Consider the following 13,785-nt stretch of genomic DNA (forward strand, 5'->3'; position numbering starts at 1 on the left):
AAAAAAAAAAAAAAAATCGTAAATTACTATATCGATACCATAGAATTCCACTATAACTTATCAAGCTGTATTTTGGCCAGGTGGTTAGGATGCTTGACTCACAATCTGAGGGTCGCAGGTTCAAATCCCTGTCCCACCAAACATGCTCGCCCTTTCAGCCTTGGGGGCATTATAATGTGACAGTTAATCCTGTTATTTGTTGGTAAAAGAGTATCCCAAGAGTGGGTGATGGCACTATTTCTCGGTAAATGAGTATCCCAAGAGTGGGCAGTGGGTGGGGAAGAGAATCTTCCTTACCTCTAGTATTACAATGTTAAATTAGAAATGGCTAATGCAGATAGTTATCATGTAGATTTGCACAAAATTCTAAACAAAGCTGTAAGTTGCTTTAAAAAATTTGAAATTTGGAGCAGACTAAATACACAACCTACCTGCATGAAATCTTGGTTCAAAATAATGAGAGGGCTTCCTAACATTTTATAATGGCTAGGGAGACATTCTGAGCTGTCACTTGGTTATTCACATGTCAGATATTGAAGAAAGTGTATATAAGGGACCACTTCCAAAAATAGAAAGAGGTGAGCTGGGCCACTGTCTTTGATTCAGTACCTAAGCAATATCTCAGCAAAAAGAAAAGATATGAGGTTTGTATTTTATATCATAGCTTGTCAATATTGGTAATTTGAGTTCCTAATTCGTACAAAACTATAGACTTAGTATTTTCACATCACAAACATCTCATTTGAAGCAGTGCTGCATTTAACATACCACGTGACACACAAAAATCGATATTTAACTGTATTTTTAATATTTGCTTTTAAATTAAAAAATTGAGTAATATATATATATAGTACTAAAATTTGAATTATAATCTACAGTTTGATACCAAACTTATTGACATAAATTCATCACATAGTAGTTCAAAAAATTTTGAATGGAAGTCAACAAATGCAATGACGTGGCCTTTGGCAAGTAACACCACTCAGTACATGTACACACACGTGTATTTGTGTAAATGTGTTCTCAGGGACTTATTTTGTGTGTAATTTGGTACATGTGCCCAGGTGCCTATTTTCGTACATGCGTGTGCAGGTGCCTTCTTTCATGCATGCGCACACAGGTTCGTAATTTGGTACATGCATGCATGGGTGTTTATTTTGTAATTCATAGTAATTTATGATTATAATTATTTTTAATTATTTAACTCTATACATAAAACCTAAAAAAAAAATAAGTTTGGTATCAAACTGTAGATTATCATTCTAATTTTAGTATTATACCTTATTCAATTTCTTAATTTAGAAGTAAATGTTTAAAAAACAGTTTAATATCGATTTTTTTGTGTGTCACATGGTATGTTGAATGCAGCACTGTGTATTTAGTCTGCTCCAAATTTCATATTTTTTTTAGACCGAAATACGACTTTGTTTGAATTCACGAGGGCTATCTGCACTAGCTATTCCTAATTTAATATTGTAATACTAGAGGTAAGGAAGATTGTCATCACCACCCATTGCCCACTCTTGGGATACTCTTTTATCAACGAATAGCAGGATTGACCGTCACATTATAGTGCCTCCATGGCTGAAAGGGCGAACATGTTTGGTGAGACGGGGATTTGAACCCGCAACCCTCAGCATCCTAACCACTTGGCCAAAATACAGCTTAGTTACTAAGCTTGATGAATTATAGTGGAATTCTATGATATCGATAGAGTAATTTATGATTTTTGGTTCTTCAACTGTATACATAAAACCTAAAAAAAAATATTTCTTTTCATATTCTTCAGCTGCGAAATTTTAAAAGGCTTAGCAACGTACCTCAAGCGTCAGATGAGTACAAAGGTTGTAACTAGAAGAGGTAATTGTTTGCTTCTATGTTTTAATTAAAACGTGTTTCATAACTTGTTTCTGAATAATAATAATAATCTATATACATATATAATGTATAATAATTGAAATGTTACTGTATTTTACTAAATACTAGTCTACTAAAACACAGCCAAGACAGGGTTACTTTGTAAAGACTAAAGGTTATATTTATATTATTGGATAGGGTAACGTGAGTGCACCTGCGCTGCGTCATTACAACTTCTGAAATGTGTAAAATGTCAATATGATAAAAATGATAAATATATATAAATGTATAATGTTATGAAGTGTAAGCTATTTAGTCTAAACATTTATGTTTTTGTATTATAATTTGTACTCGTTCTAGAACAAAAGAAGCATAATTTATATTTATTTCCTAATTTTTTATGTTGGTTACGAGATCGGTCAAATCTTTCGAACCTGTGGAGATTCATTAGTGAAAATAACAGATAAAACATAGTTTTTCCTTAAGAAATGTTTGTTAACTATCTGGACATTATAAAGATTTTGCATGTAATATTTGAAAATTTTCTGATGCATAAAAATATTTTTAATCTTAAAATGAAAATTACTTTGCATGTTGGATAGGTAACATTTGAAAAGAAAAAACAAAGTATGAGAAATGTTGCTTAACAAATCTTAAGAATTAATATTTTGCATATGAAAGCATTGTAATGTTAACTGATAATTTGCCAAATTTTGTTAACATATGCTTACTAATTTAAAGGTTAAAGCATGAAAACTATATCAAGCACAGTGGTTTCGAGGTCGATCCGATGGACCGAGCTCGAGTTGAAATGGTTAACAGCCCTACACATATCAATTCTTGGTATACTGTGCCATCAGCGTATTTTCTTTCCTGAAATGTGTTAGTTTTAACTTAAAGTATATAATGTCTTTTTCCCTATTGGTCCAGACCTCTGAGACACCCTCTATATTAAAACAAGCCAAACATATATACAAATGTTGTTCCACTGTTGGTTATCACAGTTGTATCCAGAGCTTTAAATAATTGTTTTTTTTTTGTCCACACAGGTTGGTTGAGTTCATTTAGAACCCAATTGACAAGACAAATTATTTTTTCTGTACTCTGTTATTACAATACAATCTGGGATAATTTCATATTAAAAATCGCCACAATACAGTCTTTAAGGCTAAACTCACAATCACGCAGTTTAGATCTAACTTAACTATATTTATTGAACAAACTAACTAGAACTACATTTTGGATGCATATTTATAGCCTAGCAGAGGCCGAGAACGTTCCACATACTCTGAGATATTATGATGCAATAATCTAAATTAAAATGACAAGAAAAACTAAGAAAGTTCTAGTAACATGATGCAATAATACGACAATTGGCAATTCACAACAGTTGAATTACACAACGTATGATTCATAAACAATTGCGTAAACAAACCTGCGATAAACTATCACTTCTAAATCTAAAAATAACGAAATTTAACACTCGCACTACACTTAAATGGACACAGTCATTCATATCTAACAATAAGCCCCTCTTCAAGAAAAATATTTACACTATTTTTTTATACTATATACAAAGACTGTTTTCAGTTCATGGACAAAGTGTACTCATACAGTCTGCATCAACATTTGTAGACTCCTTGATGGCCTCAATACAGAATTGATAGTTCTGGAGGTACAATGCCCACCTTATGATCCTTGCACTGTTGATTCTGCACCTCTGGATGTATGCATGGGGCTGATAGTCCATCTGGATGATAAACTCCTTCACGTAGAGGTAGTCCTGGAAATTCTGGATGGAAAATATGATGACCAGACACCCTCTATTTCTATCACAGAGTATTTTTTAATCACTACTCAATAGCTTTTTACTGATGTACATTACCAGAAACAGTTTGTCTACATGTTCTTGCAGAAGTACTACTCCAATTCTAGCATCTGATGCATCAGCCTGAACAATGAACAGTGTGTTGAAATCTGACATTCTAAGGATTGGTGAACTTCCTAACATGTTCTTCAACTTCTGGAATGCCATATGCTGTGGTTGTTCCCACTTCACCTCATTGGGTTGGCCTTTCTTGGTCAGGTCAGTCAGTGATGCAATGACTTCAGAATATTTTGGGAGGAAGGATCTGATTTGCTGCTTGGTCAATGGAGCTGGTGCATCTTCCATGCAGGTTAGCTTCTCCTCTTCCATGGCTATCTGTTGGTCGCCCACCTTGCATCCAACAAAGTCCAGCACAGAATAACCAATGTAGCACTTAGGTAGTCTGATGGTCAGACCTGCTACCCTCACTTACCTGAACATTTCTCTGAGTTTCTTCAGGTTGTTTTCCCATCTAGCTGTGTGGGTCAGAATGTCATCTACATAATGCTCAATGTTGGTGGTTTTGTGCAACATCTTCCTCATCATGCAGTTGAATATCACTGCCGAGTTGACTAACTCATATGGCATCTTCTGGTAGCATCTATCTGGTGTCATAAAAGCTGTCTTCTCTTTAGGTTACGTCTCCATCAGGATTTGCCACTAACCTTTACTGAGGTCGATCTTGATAGAGAACATGGCCACGTCTAGTTTTACTATGCTAGCATATGGGTTTCCCATAGGTTTAGAGTTGAACTTTGTTATGAGGTTCAGCTTCTGGAAATCTATGCAGAAGCTGTTTTTAGCTGTCCCTCTTCTTCACAATTACCACTTGTGAACAGTAGGCTGAATTCGAAGATTAAAGGATTCTGGCTTCTAACATTATCTCAACCTCTTGCTTCATCAAGTCTATCATTGCATAGGGCATCTGGTAGAGCTTCACCTTTACTGAATCCCTCGTCATGGTCTCACTCTTATGTAGCACAAGGTCTGTTTTGTCTGGTCTATCTGTGAAGACATCTTCATACTGGCACAGTAGATCTTGTAGCTCATTCTTCTTTTTGGCAGTCAGTTCTTCACTGATGTTGATGAACATTTCATCTCCACTCAGTGGTCTTAGGTCTAGTAGGTCTTCATCTTCTATGGCAAAGTCACCATCTTCTGGATCTGCATCTATAAGAACCACATCTGCAATGTCCATCTGTGCCTCAATAGCTACACTCAAGTACCTCTTTAATAAATTGGCATGGTAGATCTTGGCCTTCCTGTCAACTTTCACCATCTTCTGAATCTGCATCTATAAGAGCCACATCTGCAGTGTCCATCTGTGCCTCAATAGCTACACTCAAGTACCTCTTTAATAAATTGGCATGGTAGATCTTGGCCTTCCTGTCAACTTTCACTTTATGGTACATTCTGTTGACCACTTCCTGCTCTTCAAAAGGTCCTTTCCACTGCAGAGTAAATTTGTTGTTGTTTGTGGGTAGCAGAACTAAGACCTTTTATCTGACCTTGAAACGTTGATCCTTGGCCTTCTTGTCATAGAAGTGCTTGTGACTGCCTTGAGCTGCATACAAACTCTCTTGAGAGAATTTACAGGTATCCTCCAGTCAGTTTATGAGGTCTAACAGGTACTGGTAGGTGTTCCTCACTCATGACTCTTCTCCTGTCTACAGTTATTTCAGTATCTGCATTGGACCTTGTATTGTTCTTTCATCAGGGGGGGGGCATTCTGTACTTGCTTGTGGGACTTCTCAGTAAGCAAATAATACTGCTTGCAGGTACCTGTCCCAGCCATGTGATCTCTCCTGGCACATCTTATTCAGCATGCTCTTTAAGACTTCATTAACTTTCACACAAAGTCCATTACATCTGTGGTTGTCTGAAGTGGTAAAGAGCTGCCTAGTGCTGATGAGTCTGCTCACCTCTTGCATCAGTTTTGAGGTAATTCAGGTCCTTTTGTCAATCAAGACTTCTTTTGGAAAGCCTACTCTGCAGAACACTTCTAAGAGGGCTTCTGCTACTCTCTCCATCTCTATCTTTAGCACTACTATGGCTTCTGGGTAACGTGTCGCATAGTTGACTACTGTCAGCATGTACTGGTTGCCCTTGTCAGATACAAGTGCTAGTGGTCCAATGAAGTCCACAAGTATTGTCTATTGACAGATATCACATGACCTGCAAAATCTGGTCACATCTCTGATGACCCCAGGCCAGTGGAAGCTGCTGATGATTCTGTCTGCCATATTCTTCGCTTTTAGGTTTCCTCCCACAATTGACTCTTGAGACAATTTCATCACTTGAATATGGTATTCTGTTGGTACAATGATCCGTTTAACTTCCCCAGTAGAACTGCTTTGATAAACCCAGTACAGCTATCCCTTCTGGTTTCCTGTTCTATAATTCCCTTTCCCCTTTGTCTTTTGCTCAGTTTTTTACCTGGGGACTATCTCAAAATATTTGCAGTGAAGATTCTTTCTTCTGTGCGTCTTTCAGTTTGTGTAGACCTACATTGGCATGTCACCTTTTGAGACTTACAAGGGCTTGATACCCTCCTTGCTTTTCTTTTCTTGAGCTCTTGTGGTGACTGCAGATGCCTCATCAGTTTCTGTTCTGTCTGGTTTCTCCAAACTTTTACTGCTGGCTATATTGCCAAGTCATAGATGGGTGCCTTCATACACATGGCCTCAAGGTCTCCCATGTAGTATGGAGTGTCTATCTTTATTTGTGCTATGGGAAACTTTCTCACTGCCCCATCAATCAACACACACAGATGTACCTTGCCCATCATCAGATGCTAGACTGTTTCTCACTGCTGCACCAAGTGTCTTGTAGGACTTTCACTTTCTTGTTGTGGTTTTGGCACCTCTCGATGTTCCAATCACCACTGGCACTGTTGACCTGTCTGCTTACTTGAGCTGACTATCAATCATGCACTGTTTAATCATGATGATACCACTTTCTTCTTATGGTGAATCTGATAAGTAGTCTCTTTTCTTTTTCTTCTGACAGCAGCATCCATGGTGACAGTCACTGTTTTATTGTTTTTTGCCAGCACCATCTTTGTGGTTAGCTCCAGCTACTTTATGTTGAGATTTCTGCAGTCTTGTTGGTGACAGACTTGCACTCACTTGTAATGTGCCTCATTTTATAACAAGTATAGCGTCTCTTATCTTTTTTGTCTGTTAACCTCTTGTCACCTTTGATGGCATCCAGCTTCTGGTTAGCCACCCCTGGTTTTGACTTTAACTGATTATTCTTGGAATACCAGTTATACTCCCTCCATGAGCTTCCATATAATATTGTGCCAGCTTGATCATCTCGTCCACGTCCTTTGACCTCTCTCTTTTTTAGGAACAGTGACATGTCTCTGGAACACGTGATCCTAAAGTGTTCAAATATTAGCAGATATGCCAGTCTTGCAAAACTAACTTCACACTTGGCGATGCCACTCCACCTTGTGAAGTATCGTGGTAGATGTATCACAAACTGAAATATAGTTTCTCCAGTGTCAGGTTTGAACTTCCAGCAAAAACCTTTCTTGTTAAGTTCATCATGTAGGGCTGAGGCAGACTGCCCAGTCACCTTTGTCCCAGCATCCATGTTGCCTTTCTGTTTATTATCTTTGGGCAGGTTGCATTGTCTGGCCTTGACCCCATTGTTATTCTTGGGTCCTCCATCTTTTTATTGGGTGAGCTTGGCAATCTCAATTTCTCCTTTTATTTTCTCTTTCCAATCTGTCATCTTTCTCCTTTACTTCTTTCCCAATTTGTGCTCTTATTATCTCTATTTCCTATCTCTTCTTTCTCTTCTCTTCATTTTTCTCTTCTTGGGCTCTTATTTTTTCTATTTCCAATCTCTCTTTAGGTATTGTTGGTGTTTAACAAACTCTCATAAGATTGCTATTTTTGAGCCCAAGTCGCTCGCCCCTCTCTACTCACTTATCAAAGTCAGTTGATATGGTTTTATTATGTGGTTGTGACCTATGCAATATTTTCATCACCACTTCAGCTGTACATATGTAGGCTTATTTGATGGTTGTTTATGTCTACTTCTACCACCATTTGCCACTCTAGATCCTGACTGGCTCATCAGCTGTCAGGTTTGAGGTATAGAGCTAGATTATTTACACCCGGTTTTTGTGATTTGTTGACAATAAATTTCAACAATAAACAAACAGCATGCAGTCCAATTGCTTTGAAATAATATATTAAAACAAGCTAAATATATATAGAAATGTTGTTCAGACATTTTTAGCCGTGCTACTGTAATTAGATTGTTGAACTTACACTGTTTGTGGATGGGACTTCTAGCAATAGACTTGGTATATTCCTAATTTTTTCAGACATTTGAGCTCCTGCATCATTGGAGAACTGTTTAATTAATTTGATCTGTTCTTGAAATTGAAGAAATGTTTTAACTTGACATCAATTCTAAATACATTTCTGAAGTTAAAAGTTCCAACATGTTTAGCATTGCAAATAATTAACTGTTTTTCTGTGATGTGGTACCAATATCTCACTTCAGCATAATTCTACAAGCTTGTGATGACTTTCAGCTTTGTGTCTGTAGCACCTTTCACTTTATTCCTTAAAAGAAAAAAAAATGTTGCTCTTCTATTCAACTTGATATTTATTATAATAAAATTCAGTTTTTGTCTGCCCTGAAAATGTGTGCACAACTTACTATCTAAATGTGCTTGTGTGTGCACTTCATTTCAACAGATGTGAATATACTTTAATTAATAGACATTTTGTACAACAACATGTTAAAAGCTTTTCAAAATTTTTAGAAAGGTCTAACATTTGGTTGTAAAATAATGTTAAGTTTACTTATTGATAGTATTAAGTATGGTAAAGTTTAGCCGAAACTAAAATAAAGCAAAAAATGTACAGAAGTTTCAGTATTAATTTATCTCTTCATTAAATATAGACTGTACTTAATAAAAGGCTCAAGTAATGTTAGGCCTAAGTCGAGTGGACTTGCAGATTTTGATGTCTGTGATTATAATACTTTTGTATTGTTCTAGAAACCCTGTATTTAAAAAAAGTATTGTTGCAATAAAGATGTTTTGTGGATTTCTGCTACTTATGAATGAATTTATGCATTAACTAGCTCAAAAGTGTGGGATGAGAGTAAGAGTATTAGATCAAAGATGCTGTACTCTGAGCTTCAATATTTTTGATTATTTGAACTTTTTATGTTTTATGAACTAGAATTCTCTTTAGCTACTGATTAAAATATGACCCCCAACCAGCTATATTACTCCTTGACATTGTAGGTGTTAACTATGAGAAACAACTAATAAAATCTTACAATCTCAAGAAATGTGGAAAATTACAGTGCTATGGTCTGGATTTGCAGCTAATCAAGGAATTTCCAATGATGAATGTGTTTAGTATTCAAGAAAATCTGATTGAGGCTTTATTGGAGATGCAAGCTTATGCTGATGTGCAAGCAGTGCTCGCTAAATATGATGGTAAGTCTTCTCAGTGAATTCCAGCCAAATTTTAAATACTACCAATAGATTTTTTTTTCCTGTTCATTTGAATTCAATTATTGAACATATTTTTCTTCGTTTTAATGCCACTATTTGTAGGATCAATATGTGACCAAATTCTAAATAATACGTGTAGCTCAAAGTTTGGGTAAAAAAACTTATCATTAACCTAGCAATCATGCTAGGAATGGAAGTTTTAACAATACATAATGTGTGCACCAATTCATTTGTTGTCTGTGTGCTATAATCAAGACACACTGTGATGCATCATGCAGCCAAAACAACCTGCAGGACACACTGTGTGTTATTAACAGGAGTGATAGTTTAGCAATTTTCCACTCTGTAGCTTGGACTGTGGGAATCCAAGCTATCACATATTTTCAGTGGATGTGCTGTACTGGACCATTACTTCACATACCAAATTTCAAGGCAATCCATTAAGAAATACACAAAATATAAAATCTCCATTTTGGATTGAATTTCTTCCCTTTTTTCTCTTCGCACCGAAAGTATGGAAACTTTATTAGATAGAAATAACTTAATTTTCATGGACTTTTTTCAAATTTGGTACACTGATAGATATTTACAACTTACAATTAGGAGTCAAACTTGTGCAAAGTTATTCAACAAAAAGCACACAATTTTGAACAAAATTTTTGCACATGCCTATGCAATAAAGCATGAGCTATCAGTCTGAAATTTTTAATACAGCTTCACCTAAGAGTAAACATGGACCGTTTTTTGTCCTTTTGATTAAAGATGGTTTATTTACAGCAGCAAAACTATAGGGTGAAAGCACGTGAAGATGGTGGATGGGTGGATGGTTATTATTCATTGCCAACTTTTAAGCACAAATTTACTAAGTTTTATGAAATTCTTCTAATTAAAAAGCATTTAGCATCACGTGATATTAGTATAAATAATAATTCTTGTTGATACAGCTGTACTGAGTACATGCGGATGATGACAAGAAACTGTTAATCTTGTTTCCATGGCATTACTATAAAAGGAGTTATTAACACTGCTTTAGAGAGGAAAAATTACCACCATATATTTTAAAGAATCTGGCTGGTTCTGTAAAGTATCACATTGTGGACGGGTTACAAGTTTACTCGTGTTTCATGCAGAGCATCTTTGTGTGCCATTTATTAAAGTGTTGAGTTTGAAAGGAGTTTTATTTTGTTCATAACTTAACTATATTTCTTATTATTTATTTGAAACTTACAGAGTCTGTTCATGAAGATACCTAGTAAATATTTAAAGTGTGGTATCTTGTAAAACATTTTCCCATATAGAGTGGAACTGCACAAACCATGCATATGTATCGTGTTTCACTTCTTTTTCCATGGGCAGTACAAACTTTGCAGGCTCTGGTAGGAAATTTATTTTTTCTTGTAGATGAAATGAACACAGGAATATGTTACTTCATATCACCAGACAGTCTTCCTGGGGGATCCTTATGTGGGGCTTTCCTTGTACCTTCAGATGATTGACTAGGTTTGTTCCTCTCTAGTTCCAGTGAGCCTTCTTTTTTTTTGTCAGTAATCCTTTCTCTTGCCACAGAGAGGAAGAACTGCTTATATTTTATTTTTTTCTGTTGATTCGGGGCTTTGTAGATCATATATGAATTGAAAAGGTCATAATTTATTAGATAAAGTACTACCTTTTTTGTCCATTTCACTGTTTTTCTGAGAATGGTGTAGTATGAGAGGTACTGCTTTGCACGTTAAACACCTTTCATATGGGCATTGTATTGGAGAACACACACAGGTTGAGTCATGGATGGTTGAAACCATTCTCACTTCTCTCTTGTCTTTCCTTATAATAAAGAGAACATCATCTTTTCTACAGAAAGCTGTTTCACCTTTTTTCATTGTTGAAACTTCAGGCTTGGCGGCAACCCTCTGTTCATTCTTATTGTTCTGCAGACTCTTGTTTTATGTTCTAGAAACAGGTTTGCAGTGGAAGTACTGTTGTAATAATTGTCCTGGTATATGTGGTGCCACAATCCAAGATTGGGAGCAAGAACTGAAAGAATATTCTCCTCCAATTTTTTCCCCTCACCAGTATAAATCTCCATGTTGCAAATATAACCTGCATCACTCTCACACACCATTCTCACCAACAAGTCATATTTTACTATTTTTGCAGGGTTGTATGTTCGGAATCTTAGACATCCTCTCCATGGAATCATGCCCTCATCCAATGACAACTGTTGCTTTGGTTTGTATAGTGTCCTGAATTTATAGAGGAAATAATCCAGAAATGGTTGAATTTTGAAGAGCCTACCTGAAGACTCATCCATTTTTTGATTATCATTGAAATGTCAAAATGCTAAACTATGTTCAAATCTGTTTCGACTCATTGTCTGTGAAAATATTGGGCTAATCAAAAGAGGATATGTTGACCAATAATCTTTCCAGTCATATTTCCTTGTCTGTCCCATTAGTAGAATAAGGCCTTGAGATTTCCTTATGACTGGATGTGTAACTTCAGACCATTGAAATCCTTTAGATGACATTTCATCTTTCTCTGCAGTTTGATTAAGGTAGATACACATTTCTTGACAAAACATTTCAAACAAATTATCAACAAACATTAGACTTGTCACAGCAGCAATACTTTCGGGTTCAGACGGAGTTATAGTGACTCCTGAATTCCCTTCAAACATTTCCAAATTCGGTGGAATATCTATTTCTGACCAGTTATCATTATCACAATGGGAAAACAAATCACTAATAGGAACATTTGTAGAATCATCATTACTTTCTGATTCAGAATCATTTGAGAGCACAACATCTTTACGTATCTTTGTAGGTCTAACAAAGTCACTGTAGCTAAAATCATTGTCAGAATGATCCACAAACACATCCACATCAGAATCTTTACCTTCACTTGGAAGATCTGACAAATTACCATTAAATAGATCAGGAATTATCGCATCTTCACTCAATACATTACGTTTTCTGCGAGAAGCCATTTATAAAAATATGGGTATTGTAAGCAAAAATCAGAAAATTAATAACTGTCCGAAACAAAATAAAATGCGTCCAACTCCTTTCGATTGCAACATTTTAATAAAATGGCACACAAGGGTGCTCTGCACAAAACATAAGTAAACTCGTGACCCATCTGCAATGTGGTATAGGTCTGTTCCGAATAATAGGGTTGTTATCCTAAAGCTAATGTTGGTTACTATCAACTGTCACTTTCTCACTTGCTCTGGTTTGTTGTTGAGTGTTGACAAAAAGTTATGATATCTAATCTAAAACATTTTTGGTGTGAAAAAAGGTGCGACTTAAAGGAATGAAATCAAAATTGGCAGCCAAACTGGTAGCTACACTTATAGCATTGAAAAGAATTTTAGGGCAAATATTCATTCATTAGTTAGCTAGGCCACATATTTTGTTTTATCCACCATCATGCCCCAAGTTGTACAAAGCAATCATTTTTATGGCTGCACCCTTTTTTTTTGCACCTAAGGTGTTTTTTATTAGATTCAAGTGATGTCACCTAACTAGTGCAATACTTCTTGAGAAACTGTGTACAACCCATCTGTAATTCTTGCAATATGTACTTTAAAGCAGTTAACAGGAAGAAGACATGACTTCTTGTAATCTGAAATCAAAATCAATTTTTAATTTTTAATCCTAATTTTTCTCACAATTATTTTATTTCCCGAAGTAAAATTATTTGGAAGCTAGTAAGTACAGTTTACTAATAAAGAATCTAACCAGTTCTAAAAAGACTAATTTAGACTTTGTAATTATGTTTTTGTTTTTCTTAACTTTAGGCTTTATTTCTTCCTATGTTAGCCACCCCACCCACACTCCCCATGGCTCAATCATAAGTCTGAAGAATTATAATGTTAAAAATTAGGTTTCGAGGCCAATGCTTGGCACAGCACATACAGCCCGTTGTGTAGCTTTGTTCTTAAAAATAAACAAACAAAACTATCTGAGGTTAATAAAGTATGCTATTTTGCCCCCTTGTGTAACTAGTTGTATGGTTATGGACTTACAGTGCTAATTAAGAAAATAGCAAACAACCTGTGTGAGCATAATTTTCTCTTTACTACATGTAGCACAAAGTCTGTTAAAGACAGATGTGACATTTGTTGGATTGAAGAATATTTAAGTACATTTTTGAAAAGGTTTAATTCTCTGTAGCTTGACATGACATTCAGCTACACTAATGGGCTTAACAAGCCTCAAAGTTAGAAGTATTGCTTCATTATAGTGACAGATATTAATTCAGTGAATTTTTTCGAAATTTAAAATTATATTGAAAAAGAGGGATGTGACTAAATGTTGAACTTGTTACACTAAAAAGATTTGATACTTTGGGCAGAATCAACTGATGAACAAAGACTAAGAAAGTAAAGATCAAACAAAGCAAGTTTGGCTACATCTTAGGAAGTTAGCCAAGAAAATAGCTAAAATACGATAGAAGTAAATATCTATTTAAATGTCATTTTAAAGTGGAAACGTTAGTTTTCAGTGGAAAAATTTAACTTGGTCAATTTTTTTTTTTTTTTTTTTTTTTTACATTTCTTGTTTATAGT

General features: G+C 35.5%; 1 protein-coding gene across 4 annotated transcripts in view; it reads left to right on the forward strand.

Annotated features, from left to right (window-relative positions):
• LOC106463682 (protein ST7 homolog) overlaps positions 1–13,785 on the forward strand; it is a 58,595-nt gene that overhangs the window by 26,323 nt on the left and 18,487 nt on the right. For 3 of the 4 annotated variants that reach the window (XM_022391515.1, XM_022391529.1, XM_022391533.1), the window contains one exon: positions 9,065–9,200. In XM_022391515.1, the coding sequence (XP_022247223.1) occupies positions 9,065–9,200 (136 nt within the window). The remainder of the gene's footprint in view (positions 1–9,064; positions 9,201–13,785) is intronic. The other variant, XM_013923744.2, reaches the window with a different exon arrangement.

The sequence above is a fragment of the Limulus polyphemus genome, unplaced genomic scaffold (assembly GCF_000517525.1).
Source record: "Limulus polyphemus unplaced genomic scaffold, Limulus_polyphemus-2.1.2 Scaffold54, whole genome shotgun sequence".
Taxonomy (NCBI): Eukaryota; Metazoa; Arthropoda; class Merostomata; order Xiphosura; family Limulidae; genus Limulus; species Limulus polyphemus.